Here is a 19,381-nt window from a genome sequence, read left to right on the forward strand (position 1 = left end):
AACATACTTATGTAAAATAAAATAAAATTAGAATCTATCATAATAAAAAAGGGTGCCACTGACTCAGTATGACGTAAACTTATTTAGTGCAGAGCTTTTTTTTTTTTTTTTTTTTTTACCAAACACTGCAACTTTTTATAAAAGTAATTTACATTATTATTCATATTTTCCTTGTGAAAATTAGAAAGCAGCTTATATTACTACATAATATTAAAGAATCCTCTTTTATTCCTCTTCCCCCCTCCATGTTCAAGCAATTATTTGTAACCAAGCCTTAAGGCTGCCACTAACTTGGTTATACCTACACAGTCAGCCTGTGCAGGCAAAACTGAACCTATTAATGTTCAGTTTTGCCCACAGGTATAGCTGAACATTAGTGGGGTTAGCTTTGTCTACACAGGCTGACTGAACAGGCATAACTGAGCATTAGTGGCTGCCTTTACAGAAAAGTCCTTTTAGATTAAACATAACTGCAAATTTTCCATTTGAATTAATAGCTAGGAGTGCTATATTTCTATTGGTCTCTCCAATATTGAAATATTTCAGAGAGAGAGAGAGAGTAATCTTTCATTATGCAGTTCATCTTTATCTGATTGTTTTCCAAATTGCCATAGTCTTATGAGTGTAAATGTAAAATGCTAAAAGGATGCCATTATCTTTCTACTAGTAAAAGACACAAATTAGCAAATTTATCATTATGGCAAAACCAACAAAGGGGAGGTTGAAGTGTACATAAAGAATTTTATATCCCACTTTTTCAATTTCCAAAATCAGTTTAATTTTGATAATTAGTTACTTGCAACCTTTCAGAATGTTTTATGCAACAAATTATTACCAGTACATATCCTACATTTTAATTCTCAGTGTATCCTCAAGGACATGTCCAAAGCTTTTCATAACAGAAGTTTGGTTTTATACTAAAAACTATTCAACACCAATAAGCCCTACTATATTCAGTTGATTTTATGGCTTATGATTCAATTATAAAACTCAAAAGAATACATAATGGAAAGGTAAGTGTGAATTTCATGTTTTCTCATTCCATTCATGGATGACTTAGAAAAATATACCTATTTTAATTCAACTTTCATAATAAAAAATATTTTAGACTGTCACAATTAATTGATTACTTAAAAGTAACACTGTACCCCCCCCCCCCCCACACACACACACACGTTCTCCAAAATCATAAAGAAAGACCTTACATAGCATTGTGATGACCATCATGATCATTCATCTTGATGCAATACCATACTTCTTATTCCAGTCTTCATACATCTGTAGATCTTTATCAGAGACACTTGCTCTAATAGAAAGTAAGGCAGTCATGAAATCCTCCTCAGATATTGGACGGACCTTAAAAAAGTGCAAGGGTAATGCACATTAGATTCTATATAAACTATGATTATACTTATTAAAATTAGTATTTGATAAAACCAATCCTAGAAATAAATATTATCAGTTAAATATGATATTGTTATGATACAATAAAGTTTCATACATACTTACCTGGCAGATATATACTTAGCTATAGACTCTGTCGTCCCTGACAGAAATTCAAATTTTGCGGCACTCGCTACAGGTAGGTCAGGTGATCTACCGCCCTGCTCTGGGTGGCAGGACTAGGAACCATTCCTGTTTTCTATCAGATTTTCTCTCTTCCACCTGTCTCCTGCGGGGAGGCTGGGTGGGCCATCAATCGTATATATCTGCCAGGTAAGTATGTAGAAACTTTATTGTACATAACAATATCATGTCATACATTAACTTCCTGTCATGATATATAGTTAGCTGATTGACACCCTTTGGCGGAGGGTAAGAGACAGCTAACTACTGAATAGACAGGTAAACAACATATGTTGTAGGTATTTATAGACCTTGGTTCCTACCTGGTTAGGTGGAAGACTTCGTGGCTACTGCCTAGGAGTCTGCTTCACCTCAAGAGCCTTAGCGAGATAGTGATCTGTGGCCAAGAGTTCTTGTGGGTCTGTCGATGGGGTCTTATCCGCTTACTCGGCAGAGCCTGACTGGCATTTGTCAATGGGTGCTAATCCACTTTATATGACAACACGCCTTATTTAAGGAGCACACAACCGATCCCGATCACCCGATCCTAACACCTGTGTTAGTTCTAAGATTGTCAAGAGTTATCCCCTAAACTCTTCACAAACAACCCATAACTCGAAAATACACAGTCCCATACGCACACTAAAGTACAAAAAAAAAAATTTTGTACCCCTCTGATAGTCAGATTACCACTAGAGTTCCTTACTGAACCGAAGTGACGGCCGCCTGTGCGACATCTGACACTTCTTCCAGCAGGAAGTCAAGAACGTATCCAACAGGAGGGTTACGTACACACAATTAAAGATCGGCGCTTGCTCCAATACCCAGGATCGTATCCGCTGACACAAACGGACCTAGAGAAAAACATTTCTCGTACATTACGCGCACGTCCTTCAAGTAATGAGATGCAAACACCGAGTTGCACCTCCAATATGCTGCTTCCAAGATATTCTTAAGCGACATATTCATCTGGAAGGCAATAGACGTAGCGATAGCTCTTACTTCGTGAGCTCTAACTCTCAAGAGTTTAAAAGAGTCATCTGGGCAGTTCTTATGCGCCTCCGTAATTACGCTTCTTACAAAGAAGGCCAAGGCATTCTTCGACATCGGTCTTTTGGGGTCCTTTACCGAGCACCATAGACCGTGTTGCGAACCCCCCATCTGCTTCTTTCTGTCCAGATAGAATTTAAGCGCTCTGACCGGGCAAAGAGACCTCTCTGCCTCTCTACCTACTAGGCTAGCCAGGCCCTTTACCTCAAAGCTCCTGGGCCAGGGCTTCGAGGGATTCTCATTCTTTGCAAGAAAAAGAGTCTGGAACGAACAAATAGCAGAGTCTCCTTTGAAGCCCACTCTTGATTCAAGGGCGTGCAGCTCACTGATTCTCTTCGCCGTAGCGAGAGACAAAAGAAATAGGCACTTCCTTGTAATGTCCCGAAAGGAAGCCCTATGAGGAGGTTCGAACCTTTCGGAAGACAGAAATTTTAGGACCACGTCCAGATTCCAACTCGGAACTCTAGGTTCTTTTGATTTGGATGTTTCGAAAGAACGAATGAGATCGGGCAAATCTTTATTGTTGGCCAAATCTAGGCCTCTGTTCCTGAAAACGGCCGAGAGCAAACTCCTGTATCCTTTGATGGTTGGTACAGAAAGATGCAATTTCTCCTTCAAGAAAAGAAGGAAATCTGCAATCTCAGTCACAGAGGTATTGGAGGAGGACAGCTTCTTCGACCTACACCAACTTCTGAACACCTCCCACTTCGATTGGTATACTCGCATAGTAGATGATCTGCGGGCTCTAGCGATTGCGCTTGCCGCCTTGCGAGAAAACCCTCTCGCTCTGACAAGTCTTTTGATAGTCGAAAGGCAGTCAGAGCAAGAGCGGGGAGGTTTTGATGGTACCTCTCGAAGTGGGGTTGTTTGAGCAGATCCGTCCTGTTTGGAAGAGATCTGGGGAAGTCCACCGTCCACTCCATTACCTCTGTGAACCAATCTCGGGCTGGCCAAAATGGGGCTATCAGAGTCATCCTTGTCCCCTTCGAGGCCACGAACTTTCTGATCACTTCCCCCAGGATCTTGAATGGGGGAAAAACGTAAACATCCAGTCCGGACCAATTTAGGAGAAAGGCGTTTACTGCAAAAGCTCTGGGGTCGTCTGCCAGAGAGCAAAAGGTGTCTATCCTCTTGGAGAGGAACGTGGCGAACAAGTCTATTTGAGGCTTCCCCCAAAGAGACCAAAGGATCTGACACACTTCTGAGTGGAGGGTCCATTCTGTGGGAAGGACCTGGAACCTCCTGCTCAGCCTGTCCGCTCTCACGTTCCTCTCCCCTTGAACAAACCTTGTCAGTAGAGTTATATTTCTTTGATCCGCCCAAGTAAGAAGGTCTCTTGTCAGTTCGTAAAGAGAGAGCGAGTGAGTCCCTCCTTGTTTTCTTACATAAGCCAGAGCGGTGGTATTGTCGGAGTTTATCTGCACTACCACGTCTCTGACTATCTGCTCGAAGCCCTTTAGAGCAAGATGAATGGCTAAGAGCTCCTTGCAATTTATGTGCCATGACACCTGCTCTTCCGACCAGGTGCCTGACACTTCTCTCGATCCTAAGGTTGCACCCCAACCCGTCTCTGTCGCGTCTGAATATAATATCAGGGGTAACCACCACCTCAAGTGATTTTTCACCTCTACAAGAATCAGAAATGTATCGGAGAGCTGTCCTGTCTTCCAATTCCAATTCCTTTTCAGGAAGAACTGTAGAGGACGGAGATGCAGTCTTCCTAGAGGAAAGAACTGTTCCAGCGAGGAAAGAGTCCCCAGAAGGCTCAACCATTCCCTTGCTGAACTGCGCTCCTTCCCTAAGAAGCTGGAGACTGTAGCACAACCTTTTGATATTCTCTCTTGAGAAGAAAACACTCAAAAACCCCGAGAATCCATCCGAATCCCCAGATAAACCATATTCTGGCTGGGGATAATCTGAGATTTCTCGAGGTTCACGATCAATCCTAACGACTTTGTCAGGTCTAATGTCGTTGAAAGGTCCTCCAAACACTGTCTCTGCGATCTGGCCCTGATGAGCCAGTCGTCCAGGTATAGGGAGATGTTTATTCCCATCAGATGTAGATGTCTTGCTACATTCTTCATTATACATGTGAAGACTTGAGGAGCCGTGGACAGGCCGAAACACAGGGCCCTGAACTGATAGATCCTTCCCTCCATCATGAAACGAAGGTACTTCCTCGATGAATGATGAATCGGGACGTGGAAATAGGCGTCTTGAAGATCGAGAGACACCATCCAATCTCCTTGGCGAAGGGCTGCAAGGACTGAAGCAGACGTTTCCATGCTGAACTTCTGTTTCTCTACAAATCTGTTCAGCGCACTTACATCTAGTACTGGTCTCCACCCCCCCGAAGCTTTCGCTACTAGGAAAAGGCGATTGTAAAACCCCGGGGAGTTGTGGTCCAGTACCAGCTCGATTGCCGTTTTGTCCCACATCTGTTCCACCATTTGACGAAGAGTATCCATCAGTACAGGGGTCCTTGTATCTGGCGGAGAGTTTCCCTCGGTCGTTGATGTCAGGGGAGGGCTGTCCTTGAATGGGATATAATATCCCTTCTTGATGACCGACATGGACCATGTGTCGGCTCCTATACTTGCCCAGGCTTCCGCAAATTCTTGTAACCTGGCACCTACTGGTGTTTGGAGGATCAATTTCTCATTTCCCCTTTTTAAAGGGTCGGAAGGAAGCTCTACCTCTTCTTTCCGTAGTCTTTCTTTTGGAAATTGTTCTAGCAGGAGGGTCTCCTCGAAAGGGCTGTTGCTGTGGTGGACGAGTCCCTTTTTTCTCTTCATTGGCCACAGGCCTATTCTTCCTCGATGACTGCCTGAGGAGATCTTGAGTCACCTTCTCAGTTAGCGAATGTGAAATGTCCTTCACCAACTGAGAAGGGAACAAATGCTCTGAAAGAGGGGCAAACAGCAAGGCGGCTTTCTGTGAAGGAGAGACAGCCTTAGTGAGGAAAGCACAATAAACTGCCCTCTTCTTAAACATCCCTGCACCAAAGAGGGAGGAGACCTCTGCCGAACCATCCTGAACTGCTTTGTCGATGCATGTAAGTATGCTATGCAAAGTCTCTGGGTTTAGGCCTTCCTCTTCATGGGTCTTTTTGGCCAAAACCCCAAGGCACCAATCCAGGAAATTAAAAACCTCCAAGACGTGGAAAAGCCCCTTGAGGAGATGGTCCATTTCCGAAAGGCCCCATGTTGCTCGGGCCAAGTTCAAAGCGTGCCTTCTCGAGGAGTCTACGAGACTCGAGAAGTCTGATTCAGCCGAAGTAGGCAGAGACAATCCCATATTTTCTCCAGTCTCATACCATATGCCTCTTCTGCCCGTCAGTTTGGCTGGAGGCATACAAAAGACCGTCCTCCCCAGTTCCTTTTTAGTTTTAATCCAGGAATCCAGAGACTGCAGGGCCCTCTTCATCGATATGGCCGGTCTCATCTTAAGGAAGGACGAAGGCTTTAGAGATTTAGCGGTTGAAAATAGAGAGCGCGGAGAAGGAGCAGCTGGAGTTAAAGAATCTCCATATTCTTCCAGAAGAAGAGAAGTAAGAACCTTATAGTTCGAACAGTCCTTCTTTGTTAATTACCTCATCCTCCGATACTTCCTCTTAAGTCGAGAGGGTCGGAAGGAGAATGCTCCCTTCTTTCGCCTGTCTCTTCCTTGGACTTTTTCCTTTCCATCGAAGAAGAACTTCTAACAGGTGAGGGACTAAGAGATAATGTCTCCCTACGCCTGCCCATAGGCAAATCTTGACTAATTGGCGCCTGGCGCCTATCAGGCTCTTCGCTCATAGTAGGCGCCTGGCAGGAGCCTCACACTTGTTTGCATCCTCCAACCTAGCTGGCGCCTGGTTGGTGTATGGCGCCTGGAATGATCTCAGATAAAATCAGGCACTTTGCGCCTGCCTGGCTTATCCCTTCCTGTGAGAACTTCATTGTCATCAAAATCCTCACTCTCAGGTGTAGTCTGGCGCCTGCTTGGCGCCTGGCAGGGAGCTTCTTCCTCTTCTACCTCTCGCCTGCCTAGTGCTTCGCTCCCCCCAGAGATGGCCGCCTGTGCAACAACTCCCCTGGAAGGCTCGTTGCACCTGACAGGAGATCGGTGTCTTGATCTTTTGACAGGAAGCTTGTCGTCCTTTCTACGAGGAGGCTCCTTGGACAGGACTCCTACCAAAGACGCTAGTTGTTCTTGCAGGTTCATCAATATCTTCTTGGTTGAAGACTCCCTTTCTTCTTCCAAAGCAGGAGAGGGAGATCTGGAAGGCGCTTGAGGCTCCCTTACAGCAAAGGGAGTTAACTCTTGTCTAGCTCTCTTTATGACCGAAGGCGCTCGGGGCTAGAGTTCAACTCAGGCTCTTTCCAGTTCCTCTTTAAAGGACGGGAAAGATTCGTATCCTTCCATCCTCGTTTCGGTGAGGGAGATCCCGATGAAGAAAAGCACTCACGTAGGACGCTTTTTCTGTAGCAATCCCTGGCAGTCTGAGATGTACCAGATTCTGCCGAAGGGACGCCTGATTAGTGGGGATTCTCCACAACCTCCGTACGGCTTTCGACTTTCCTTCTCCTCTGGGCCAGGGAGCTTGGAAGAGGTCTAGGCCTGGGAGCGTTGCAGAGCCGACCAGACGCCCCCTCCACTACACTGGGGACACTTACATCACTGGAAATATCACCTTCACTTTGCTTACCTTCTAATGCCGCCATTTTCTCTTGCATTTTTTGAAAGGAAGCCTTGAGGTCTGCAATTTCAGAAGCCGAATCAGTAGGATTAGCAACCTGTGATCGGCCTGATAAAGTTTGAGAATAATAATGAGCAGAAGCAGCTACAGAACTAGACAAGGGTTCGTTAGATCTAGATATACTAAGGCTTTTATAAGCCGCTTTCCTCTCTCTATCCCTCTCTTAACTTCTTCAAGTAAGTTAAAGTCTTCCATTCATCCGCACTCAACCTTTCACACTCATTACATGGGGTTGTTTACACATTACCGGGCCAGTTGCTCCCTACTTTGTTTGTTGTTGTTTTGGTATCGCGACACCCAAATCCATCCGCCACGGTAAGTAGCCTTACTGTAACCCCTGTGGTTAGTGCGCGCAGCGCAACATTACCTCTTGCCAGAACATGCCGTGCCTGCCAAGAATCTTTAAATATGCGGATAAGGCGCGAAGCGCCGTTCCGCCACGGCCTTACTGACAGCACACATAAATCGATCGTCGCGGATATGTAGTAGCTCCCTACTTTGTTTGTTGTTGTTTTGGTATCGCTGCCATATTGGTTTTGGTGTTCTTCCACCGATTTCGGTCGGCGGTCGAGTGGGCCCGCCAATCTGTAAGTGCTCCATTACATGTGTTATCTAAAGAACATTCAACAGCTCTACATCGTCGGCATACAGTGTGAGGATCTACCGAAGCCTTCGGAATCCTCACCTTGCAGCCTTCATTCACACACACTCTGAAACCAACACTTGAGTCAGACATATTCAAGAAAAATCCAAAGTCAAGTCCAAAAACAATTCCACGATAGCGAATGACAAACAACGATCCAAGTACGTCACCAAAAATCAGTCGAAAGATGATCAAAAGCGTTGAAAAAAGAATTTCAGTCAGAAGGTAGTAACAACAATGTTGACACCACCGGCGACAGAGAAAATCTGATAGAAAACGGGAATGGTTCCTAGTCCTGTATCGGCTATACATCACACTGTTCCATATGTTTCTTCACCTGGTTTTGATGTTTCCCATACCCCTTCAGTTTCTTCTAATGATTCGTTATTGGAAACACTAGGAGGGGGTTTTGGGAAGTTTTGTACATAATTATGCTCCTTCCTGGCAGGAAGGGGAGAGCATCTCCACCTTTTGAGTTCCTTGTTGGATGAATGGGTTTCACACTCAGCTACCAGTCCAGTGGTCCGAAGTTCGATTCTCGGCTCGGCCAACGTGGAGTCAGAGGAATTTATTTCTGGTGATAGAAATTCATTTCTCAATTTAATGTGGTTCGGATCCCACAATAAGCTGTGGGTCCCGTTGCTAGGTGGCCAATTGGTTCTTAGCCACGTAAAAATATCTAATCCTTCGGGCCAACCCAAGGAGAGCTGTTCATCAGCTCAGTGGTCTGATAAAACTAAGATATGCTTAGCTTATCTCCATCTTTGTCCAATGTTTCAGCCCCCGATGCACAGAGGATGGAAGGAATGTGGTCAGTGTTAGGCCTATCAGGTGTACCAACCTGGGAGGGGATGTTGTCCTACTATACGACGTCACACTACCCTTCAGGTCCTCCGACGAGGAGTGTCTCTCCTCCACCTGATCTGTGGTTTATGAGGGCAAACTCTACTACAATGGTAGCGGCGCTGATGTTTCCAACGACGCAGAATTTGGGAAACAGTTTTGTGGATACCAGCAGTAGCCACACAGCATCTTCCATCAAGTGTGGTGACATCACAACTCACGCCATCAGTGACTTCACAAACTGACATGGTGTCCACCATAATGTCACAGCCTATGTCCACTCTCACATCCTCATTGCCTCCGGATGCTAATATGCTTTCACACTCAGTAGCATACACATTTATGAAAAAGTTACAAGCTTTAGAAGAGAAGACGAATAAGACAGACAAAAGGAAAAGACGTAAGTCGTTGTCTTCTTCGTCTTGTTCTAGTTCGACGTTATTGCAAGACTCGATGACGTCACTGTGTGCACCAGTCAAGCGTTGGAGGATAAGGGACTTCGAGGCTGATCCTTGTGCCAGAGGAGAAGATTAAACTTCTTCATCTTTGAGCCAGGACTGTCACATCCCTGTCAAAAACAAAGTAAAGAAGGCAGTGGCTGATAAAGGTAATGACAATGATGGCCGTCATTTGGATACGTCTGCATGGCCGAAAGGTTCGACTGACACTGGCATGGAATCGCCTGGGACGACGATGCCAATGGTGATGGGAAAGGCATTGGCGGATACACCACTGTTGTTGAGGAAATCAACAGTGAGTAGGCATCAATCTTAAAAATACGGAGAACCTGTACTAGTTTCTTCTGTAAGACCTTTTAACCCTCTTGCACATAGGCTGAAAATATAAGGGTGTAAGGTACACGACTTTTCCCCAGGGCTGAAAAGAACACGTACATGGAAAAGTTTTTTGGTAAAATTCAGTAAATCCGAACTATAACCGATATATACGTCTAGTTAGTTTTATTATGTCGGCAAATAATTTAATTATTTCCTAAAGCAATCAGAATATCTTTACGATGCTTAGAAATAATAAAAACGATGTGATGAACGTGAAATTTTAAAGAAAAATCATCGATATTTTTTGTAAATAATCATGAAAAATATAATAATTAGGTTTGGGAGTTTGTTTTATACCTAAATTGTGTAAAAATGTTTGATCTTTAACGTGGAAGCAATTTTTGCTATAAATGTGTGTCCTAATGAGCTTTAATTGATTGAAAAATGCTAATTTTTTACAGATGCAATTTTCAGATTTTCCAACCTACTTATGTTGACATTTTGTATCGTAGCTAAGTAAGTTAGCTGCATTGGGTTTGAGTTTTCTTCGAGATCCATCATCTGTTGACCTAATGGCGTCAACTACGTTTTCTATAATTGACACATTTTTTTTCGTGAATTTTTCCCGAAAATAACTTACATAACGCGTCATCTGTGTACTTGCAAAAAAAATTTACCGACACGCTATGCGTCATCAGATCACTTGAGTTAAAATAAGAAGGAAAGATGATAAAGCTCCCATTAAATGGTCAAATAATACAGAATTGGTAACCCCTCTGGATACACTAATGGAAGGGGCGACTCGCCTCAATACCAGAAGATCAAGGTCAACTTTCCCGACGGCCGTGGGAAATGATAGCTCAACAACCGTTGAGAATAAGAGTATAAACGGAGGAAATATGTTCTACTTCACGGGAGCCGTCATCCTGGAGGCGTTCGGGTTCTCCTGGTGGCTATTCAAGATCGAGCAAAACAATGGCCGATCAGAGATCAGAGATGCTGCTGGGTCGCAGGTTAGACGGCATGAATCATACGGACGTTTGTCAGTGATAGGAGTGAGGTAAACCTGCATCTGCGGTCAAACAGAATGCTTTGGAAACAGAGGAAGGGGAGAATCAGGAGTTTCTGGCTTGTTATGCAGAAGTGGTCAACTTGATTCGTCAAATTCAATAACCTCCTCAAGGAGGTCTGAAACCCCTTCCAGCATAGCTCCTACGGGAATGTAGGTCTATTGAGATCTGAAAAAGGATACTAAGGTGTCATATGAATTACCATGTCCAAGGCATGCAGAGTCTATGTTACCAATATGTTCATGCAATAGATTTCAGGAAGGCATAATATTTTGTTTTTTGAAGATCAAATAGATACGTTCACATTCTTCACCCTCCATTACTAAGACATATGAAATATTATGCAACACCAGTTGTTCCATTACGTAGCTAGTGAGACAAATAAACCCAGATGTGATGAGGTTAAAACCCAGATTAACCTTGGACCAGGTGAAGATGGAATGCCCTTTCTGATTCTCAGGCAAGCTTGCTACATTGGAGGCAACGGCTTCTTCTTGGTTAGAACTTTACTTTGTCAACAGCAATAGCTAAGATTACATCCTCAGAGTCAACCAGGAGATTAATGGATGAGACAATGTTTATCAAATTGCTTTAACCCTTTAACGCCGATTGGACGTATTAAACGTCGATATAAATTGTCTGTTGGGTGCCGATTGGACGTATGGTACGTCGATATAAAAACTTTTTTTTTTTTTAAATTCGTGGAAAAATAGTTATAGGCTACTAGGCGAAAACTTTTTTGAATCAAGCGCCTTGTGGGATGCTGGGGAGCTCACGGATCAAGGCATTGTTTTTGTTTACAATTGTTTACGCAGGCGCGCAAGCAAATTTCTTTCTTATCACTAAAAAAGTATCAGCGCACATCTCAGAAATTATTTTGCACTTTGACATAATTTTTGCACCATTTTTGTTAAATTAGCTGTTACATGGAGTATTACATATAAAAATGTGTTGCAATTTCAGTAGAATACAACAAAAAACAATCATGGTTGTAGCTTTTATCAGTTTTTGAAATATTTTTCATATAAATAATGATAAGTGCCAACAAATTTCAACCTTCAGTCAAACTTTGACTCCTACCGAAATGGGTTGAAAAACTCAATTGTAAGCTGAAACTCTTATATTCTAGTAATATTCAATCATTTACCCTTAATTTTGTTTGACAAATTGGAATCTCTAGCACAATATTTCGATTTGTGGGTGAATTTATGAAAAAAACTTTTTGTTTTCCTTACATCCCCGCCGTAACTCTTCCGAAAAAATCATAAATTTTTTCGTCCGATTATCGTAATGTTTGCACCATTTTAAATTAGCCGTTACATAAAGTTTTACATATGGAAATGTGCGCAGTTTCATGCACAATACAATTAAAAACAACCCATGGTTGTAGCTTTTATCAGTTTTGAAAATATTTTCATATAATAATGATAAGTGCCAAAATATCAAACCTTCAGTTAACTTTGACTCAACCGAAAATGGTCAAAAAACGCAATTGTAAGCTAAAAACTCTTATATTTTAGTAGTATTCAAATCATTTACCTTTATTTTGCAACAAATTTAGAAGCCTCTAGCACCAATTTTGATATTTGGTGAATTTATGGAAGTTCTAATAGATATTCCAAGAGAAACTACCTCCCTTGAACAACCCTACTGTGTCAACCACAACGTGGAGAGGTACCACCAGTCAGTGCAGTCCCTATCACTTCACGGGTGGAAACTGTCAAGACCTCCTGCAAACGAGAGGCTTTTTTGTCAGAAGGCAAGCATCACAGATGCAGGATATATCGAAGGTCATCAACAGCATGTACCAGGGAAAATAGTTTGTCTGCTGTGATTGCTGTGTAGAGGAGTCTTTCTCCACTCAAAACACCATCAAAAGTTAGCAGATTTTCAGATATATCTCGAAAAGAAAAAAACATCTGTCTGTATCTGCATAAAAAGGGGGGTACAGGGCTGCAATAGCTTCGGCTCTGCAATGAAAGGCATGGACATTTCCTCTTCATAAGAAAATGTCTATGGATTTGGATTTAACCATGGGTACTGTATAGCTGACAAAACCCCCCATATGAACCATGGTGACAGTCCACAGATAGAAGCTTGACCCTGAAAAGCGTCTTCTCATTGTCTGGCCTCAACAAAAGGTAGGGGAGCTATATGGTCTGCCATATGTGGTGAAGCATACCAGAGGTTGGAAGTCTACAGTCTTCAAAAATTTATTCCAGAATTCGTAGCCAAAACTCAATCCATCAGGTAGTAGATGACAGATTTGCCTCCCCTTCGATACCTTCTTTGAGAGAATTTGTGGATGATGACCCTGAAGAAATGTTATTTCCTGTCAGGGTACATGAGCTTACTTGAAAAGAACCCACATCTCAGACCCGGGAGGGATGCCGAAGGCTTTTTGTGAGTAAAGGATGGTTTCAAGAAAGAAGTGTCCAAGAATACAATATCGTTTTGGTTGAAACGATCAGGAATGAATATTTGACAGAAACTGGAGTGTCAATAAACCTTAGGAGAACTAGAGCTCATTTGACATCAGGGGCCTAAGCGCTTCTTTGGCATTCAAGAAAAATATGTCTGTGGGAGAAGATTTTGAAAGCTGTGTTTGGCAACGTCAAGAACTTTCACTTCCTATTATTTAAAAAGATGTTTGCCCATAGACCCTTGGACACTTTATTCCTTGGTTCCAGTGGTAGCTGCTCAACAAGTATTATAGCTATCCAGTACCTCTGGCATGGGCAGTTAGTATCTAGTCTTAAGATGAAGGTTTGAAAGTAGAATGAATGAGAAAATGGTCTCTCTCCTTCCTCATTTTCTATTTACTACTTTACCTACGGGCAGTAAAGGGGGAGAATACCATCCATAAGCTTTAACGGACTAGATACAGGTTTGAGTGAGACAGCCATGCTGTTAAGGTAATCAAAAGGATGGTATGGTTTTTCAGTAGCAACACTCCCCTCTCGGTAACAGGGAGAGAGTGGGGGTGATAATAAATCCACATACAGGAACGTGAGTTTTCGCACAGAACAGATAGCTCTCCATCTTCCCGTAAATACAGAAGGTATGATATGTATAAAACACCAAGAGAGGGGAAACCAATAGATTCTCATACAGTGGACCCCCTGTATTCGCATTTTCCGGATTCGTGGACTCACGCATTCGCAGATTGCTCTCTGGACATTTCCCCATTATTCACGGAAAAATTTTGCTATTCGCGTATTTTTTTCTATGAGAATTATCCACACATTCCTGGTTTTTTTTATCAGTCTCATCATGAATGTACTTTTTGTGATAAAACTGGTATAGAAATTTGTAGTGGGTTTTTCTTGTTTTGTTAACTAACAAATAGGAGGTTTTTAAGTGTTTTTATAGGGGTTCCAAGTGTTCGCGAGGCGTCTGGTACGCATCCCCGCAAATCAGGGGGAACAACTGTATATCTTTGGTTCTGAGGTTGTAGTCCATTGTCTTAGAATATGGTTATTCAGAAATGGGTATTAAAGGTGGTAAACTCCCAGTCAGTTAAAGATACTCGCCTCCCACCAATAAGTAAGTCTATCCTAATGTTAAGACTGAAGGTTTGTTTCGTTTATGAACAAATGCAAATTTTTAACCAATTTTTTATTTTCAATAACTAACAAACCTGAGGTCTTAAATCATAAGGCCCACCTCGAACCACCTCTTTCTAACAGTCTAAACTCTAACGGGATGGAAGAGTACAGGATGCCCAGGGCATTGTGGGAGCTACCAATACCCTGTGAACCAGGTACAGATGCCATTTAGTCCTGAATCACACAATTTTTTTTTTTATTAATTCTACCAGCTTCCAGCTGGCGCTAGTATATATCCTAATGTTAAGACCTCAGGTTTTGTTAGTTATGAAAAAATAAAAATTGATTAAAAATTTGTCATTTTTCATAGATACCAAAACCTGAGATCTTTACAATAGATAATCTTCTAGCACTAGCTGGAAGCTGGTTAAAAAAGAATCAAAGATTGTAAAGCAAGACATCTGTGCATCCGCAACTCATGCATATACGAGGGGTGGAAGCTGGTCATTCACCGGGCTTGGAACTTTGTAACACGTCAGCATTTCTTCACCCTTCGAATATGAGAGGGGCAGCTAGTGGTGGGCAGTTAACTGTGGAACAAAACATTTGGTCTTTAACAATAGGATAACATACATGTACCCTAAACCAAGCTCAGCCCTGGGGTTTCAGCCCACCTGACCCATCCTTCCTAGAAGATAAGAGTTAAAAGAAGGGGGTCACAGCCCATGAGAGAATAGATAGTGAGTATCTAAAAAAACTCAGCCTGCTGGGATTAAACACAATGAGGACATGTCCCAGATTCACTGCATTTGTGGTAGGTAAAGAGAACTCTGTCTGTTCAAGCAACAAACCATGTAGCCACAGGGGTTTTGTTACAAATCCTTCTCCCCTTGTCAAGAGAGAGATAAGTGCTACTGAGAAGCAGATTTGTTTACTGTGTATGTACAAACCAAATAACTGCAATCAGTATGGCTGCCACACTCGCCTGTATCAGACCAGTTCCAGTTTATGTAATGTCTTATTCTTCAACCCCGTTGTAGGAAGAAAGGAAAAAAAAGACAGGAGACCAGTAATCTCACTCATTCTCTCTTCCACACAATCATCTTAGGTAGGATACAAACTGTCCGGCCAGGGGCACTGGATGAGCTATGCAACTTGTTGGGCATCCACCAACAGACCCAAGGAAAAAGTGTCCAAGGACCTGTGGGCAATGTCCTTCAAGAAAAGGAGAAGTGAACGTGGTCTGCCGAAACCAGGAACCAGCATTCAAAATCTTATGAACAGACACCTAGTGCTTGGTTTTATACCTAAATCACATATTCTATTCCATTCCTACAAACAGACAAGTTCTTCTTAAATGCCAGAGAGGAACTCATTCCTCTGATGTCATCTGCTCTAGTCTGTACAGACACTGACAGAATTATAAGGTGAGGAGTATGCAGCCAGAATGAAATGGTGTTCTTGGACACTTCACTTCTGGACCGGCCAGTGCTAACAAAAAGCCTACAACGCCTAGGCCTTAGGTGACAATTCCTTTTTACATAGCAGCACAAAGCTCTGAGAGGACAAAGCAAAACTCCTGTGGATCACTGTCCACAAACTCATTCAGGGAGGGAATTGACAAATCTGCCATCATGAACCGAGGGATTTTGAGTCTTAGTAACGAATTCCTGGATAAATTCAAAGGCCACAGTCCCCCAACCCCTGGTGTGTGTAGCGTCATAACTCAGGCCATGAAACTCTCCAACTCTCTTCGAGGAAGCCAAGGCCAACAGGGAAACTGTCTTTAGAGTCAGATTCCTGGCTGATGATCGACGTAGTGGCTCGAATGGAGCTCGAGTAAGACTACTCAGGACCAAGGCAAGATCCTGCATCGGAGGTTTAAGTTCTCTTGGTGAACAGGATTGTTTTCGAAACTCCTGAACGACATCGAAATTTCCCAGGATGAAGAGATGTCCACGCTCTTCAGGCACAGAACCAACCCAAAGGCAGCCCTGTAGCCCCTGACAGCTGAGACAGAAAGACCTTTCCTGTTTCTGAGAAAGGTTAAAAAAATCAGCTATCCGCTGAACTGAAGTTTCGAGTGGAGAGAAACCCTGTCGATGACACCAATCACAGTAGACAGCCCACTTGCCTGGTAAACCGCTGACAAAGACCTCCTGAGATAGCTGGATATCTGGCCCTCTGCTTTGCAAGAAAAGCCTTTTGTTCTCAGGAGATACTTGGCAGTCTCCAGTTGTGAAGCGATAAGACCCTACTGACTGGTGGAACCTTTCCACATGAGGCTGGTAAAGGAGGCTGTGCATTGGAGGAATTTCTCTACCACTGATTTCAATTAATTTCACAGCACACTGTATTTCATCTAATGTTAACACAAAATTAGATATTACAGGTAGTATTTATAAAGTTTCTTATATCTTCAGATGTTTCAGAAAATTCAGTCTCTCATTAAATTTCCAGTTACATAGCATATGAATTACTTATCGTACAGAAGTGAATTATTATGATTCATGAGCCACACAAAGCTTTGTAATGATAACTTTATATTAACAGGCAGTCCCTGGTTATTGGCAGACTCGGTTAGTGGCGATCCAGTTTTATAGGGCTGGAAAAATCTGCAATGTATGGTGCCATAACATGCTGAGTTCCGGTTATCATCACCATAAGGTGGCGATAATAGAGCTATGGCACCATAACACGTATCAGAGGCGTCATTTACCGATTATCGGCGCCATTTACCTGACATCGGCACCATAAGCGCCATAAATCGCTGAGTTTCGGTTAATTGCGGGTTTTGCTTCTCAGCAGCTGGCTGAGAACTGAACTGCCCCCTGGGCCCCCCCAATAACCAGGGACTGCCTGTACCTGTAACTATTTGTGTTGAAATAGAATTGAATACAAGACTTATTATAATATGATTATTGCACCACTATAATATTCCTAATTAAAACAAATTTCAGGACCAGTAAGCTTTTAATTACTTTATTTCATAGTATCTCTTCAGTTTGATGCTAAAACTGACATCAAGATTTTCACATTTGTGCCAATGTTGCTAGCTGTAATTGCATTAACTTATTTTTTGAGTAAGTTTCAAATTCAATACAGGACTAAGTACTGTTTTTTTTATTTTGGCTACTGTAATACTGGAATAATCCTATACTACATTTATTATCATAGAGGTAAATGAATTTTGTTTTATGAATTTATTAAGATAACAACTGGCAATAGTAGATAATAAACACTGAATATACAAAGAACATTTTTATTTCCAAGACAAATTCCTTGTATTCTTTAAGATATATTAGAATGCATACCGTATATACTCGTGTAACATGCGATCTCGCCTATCATGTGACCCCCAAATTTTCACCCTTAAAAAATTATTTTATCATGTATCTCACGTATCATGAGAGTTAAACTGATCTATTCTATTTTTCAGTTAGGCTAACCCCTTGTGGTGGGATCACAAGCCCCCACGACATAAACTTAATCAATCTGGCTACCAAACTCACCCTCAGTCACACTTTCCTCTTTACACTACTGAATACACCATAGGACAATTGACCTACGTATACAGAACCCCCCCCCCAAAAAAAAACAGAAACACACATACTCACCCAACTCCAGATACTCCGGGCTTTGCTGTGCTGTCTGCTGGTCGAGGTTGTGGAGATGCTAACAACAACCAAGAACCACAACCCAACAACAACAACACAACACCAAAGGACCACAACCCCACAACTCAACAACACAACAACAAAAAAAGAACACAACCACAACTCAAGACCACTGCACAAACAACCACTAACACCACAAAAAAAAAAAAAAAACAATACAACAAGCCAACACACACACCCACTAACAACACCAAGGAATCACAACAGCTCACCAACAACAACTCTCAACAACTCACAACCACACCAAGAAACCACAACAGACCCCAACAACAACAACAACCCTCAACTACAACAACTCACCTATAACCAAACAGGAACTCACAAGCACAACAGATCCAACAGCACAGGCACAACAACTCCAAAGCAAACAATATCAAACTCAACAACAAATCAACAAAACACAAAAGTCGACTGACTTTCAATGCCTTCACAGACCACTGCTGACAATACTGATCATCACCGATTCTGACTAAAGACTGACTGAAACACAGAACTCTGACAACTAACTCCAGCTGCACCAGCAGACAACCCAGAACTCACCAACAGCCAATTGAATCTTTAACTATCCATCCAGCAATTATGCCCACCCCCCCTTTCTCTCTCTCTCTCTCTCTCTCTCTCTCTCTCTCTCTCTCTCTCTCTCTCTCTCTCTCACACAGACATTGTCAAATGGAACTCCATAACTCCTCCATACCCTTTTCCTCCATCTCTTTATCTATTCCATTTTCTAGTCAAGTTTAAAAAAGTAAAAGTGAATCCCAAAAGTACTGTTAGTAATGTTATACTTGTTGTGTAAATGTATACAGCCAGAAAGAGCTGATCTGCTATGAACAATTGAATCCAATAACAAAAGCGTTTTTGCTTGCATTTCAACCATCGTACAATAGTAGAAAATTACTATAGTTATGTTACATGACGTTAAGGAGAATAGGACTGATATTATTTTGACATTACCATATCCTTACTCGCTATAGAGAAAAGATCGGCAAGGGCATATACTGCAAAATTTAATCTGTAAGTTTTAGCTGAAGCTGAGGAAAGAATGTTGATATGCTAACGAATATTATCATGCATCGGCAACGTGGATGAAACTCTCCCATACTTCGTTATAGTACCATCAAACTCGACGGTAAATAATATTTGAGAGAAACATGTTTTAATAAAAACTATAGGGTATGAAGAACACATCTTACTGCTTTCACTCCAATTAAAGATAAATATGTAAAGCTCATAGTATTCTGATGAGATCAAGTGAAAATATAGAATGGAATCGGTTGATTTTTGTTTACGCAATAAACATGACCTCAGCGCTATCTACTAACAAAAAATAACTAAATTTATTTCACAAACTATAAGTACTTAATTGATAATTTGATTTGAAAACACTTCGTATAATGTAAAATCACCTAGTCCCATATAAATAGAGTATGTTCAGATACATTTGCACTAACTAGAAGCAAGAAATTC

At 42.0% G+C, this 19,381-nt stretch overlaps 1 protein-coding gene across 1 annotated transcript in view; it reads right to left on the minus strand.

The window, feature by feature from the left end:
• LOC135216549 (fidgetin-like protein 1) overlaps positions 1–19,381 on the minus strand; it is a gene marked incomplete at its 5' end in the record, with an annotated part of 288,347 nt that continues 268,966 nt past the window's right edge. The window contains one exon of the mRNA XM_064251924.1: positions 1–1,356. Within this exon, the coding sequence (XP_064107994.1) occupies positions 1,234–1,356 (123 nt within the window). The remainder of the gene's footprint in view (positions 1,357–19,381) is intronic.

The sequence above is a fragment of the Macrobrachium nipponense genome, chromosome 6, assembly GCF_015104395.2.
Source record: "Macrobrachium nipponense isolate FS-2020 chromosome 6, ASM1510439v2, whole genome shotgun sequence".
Classification (NCBI taxonomy): Eukaryota; Metazoa; Arthropoda; class Malacostraca; order Decapoda; family Palaemonidae; genus Macrobrachium; species Macrobrachium nipponense.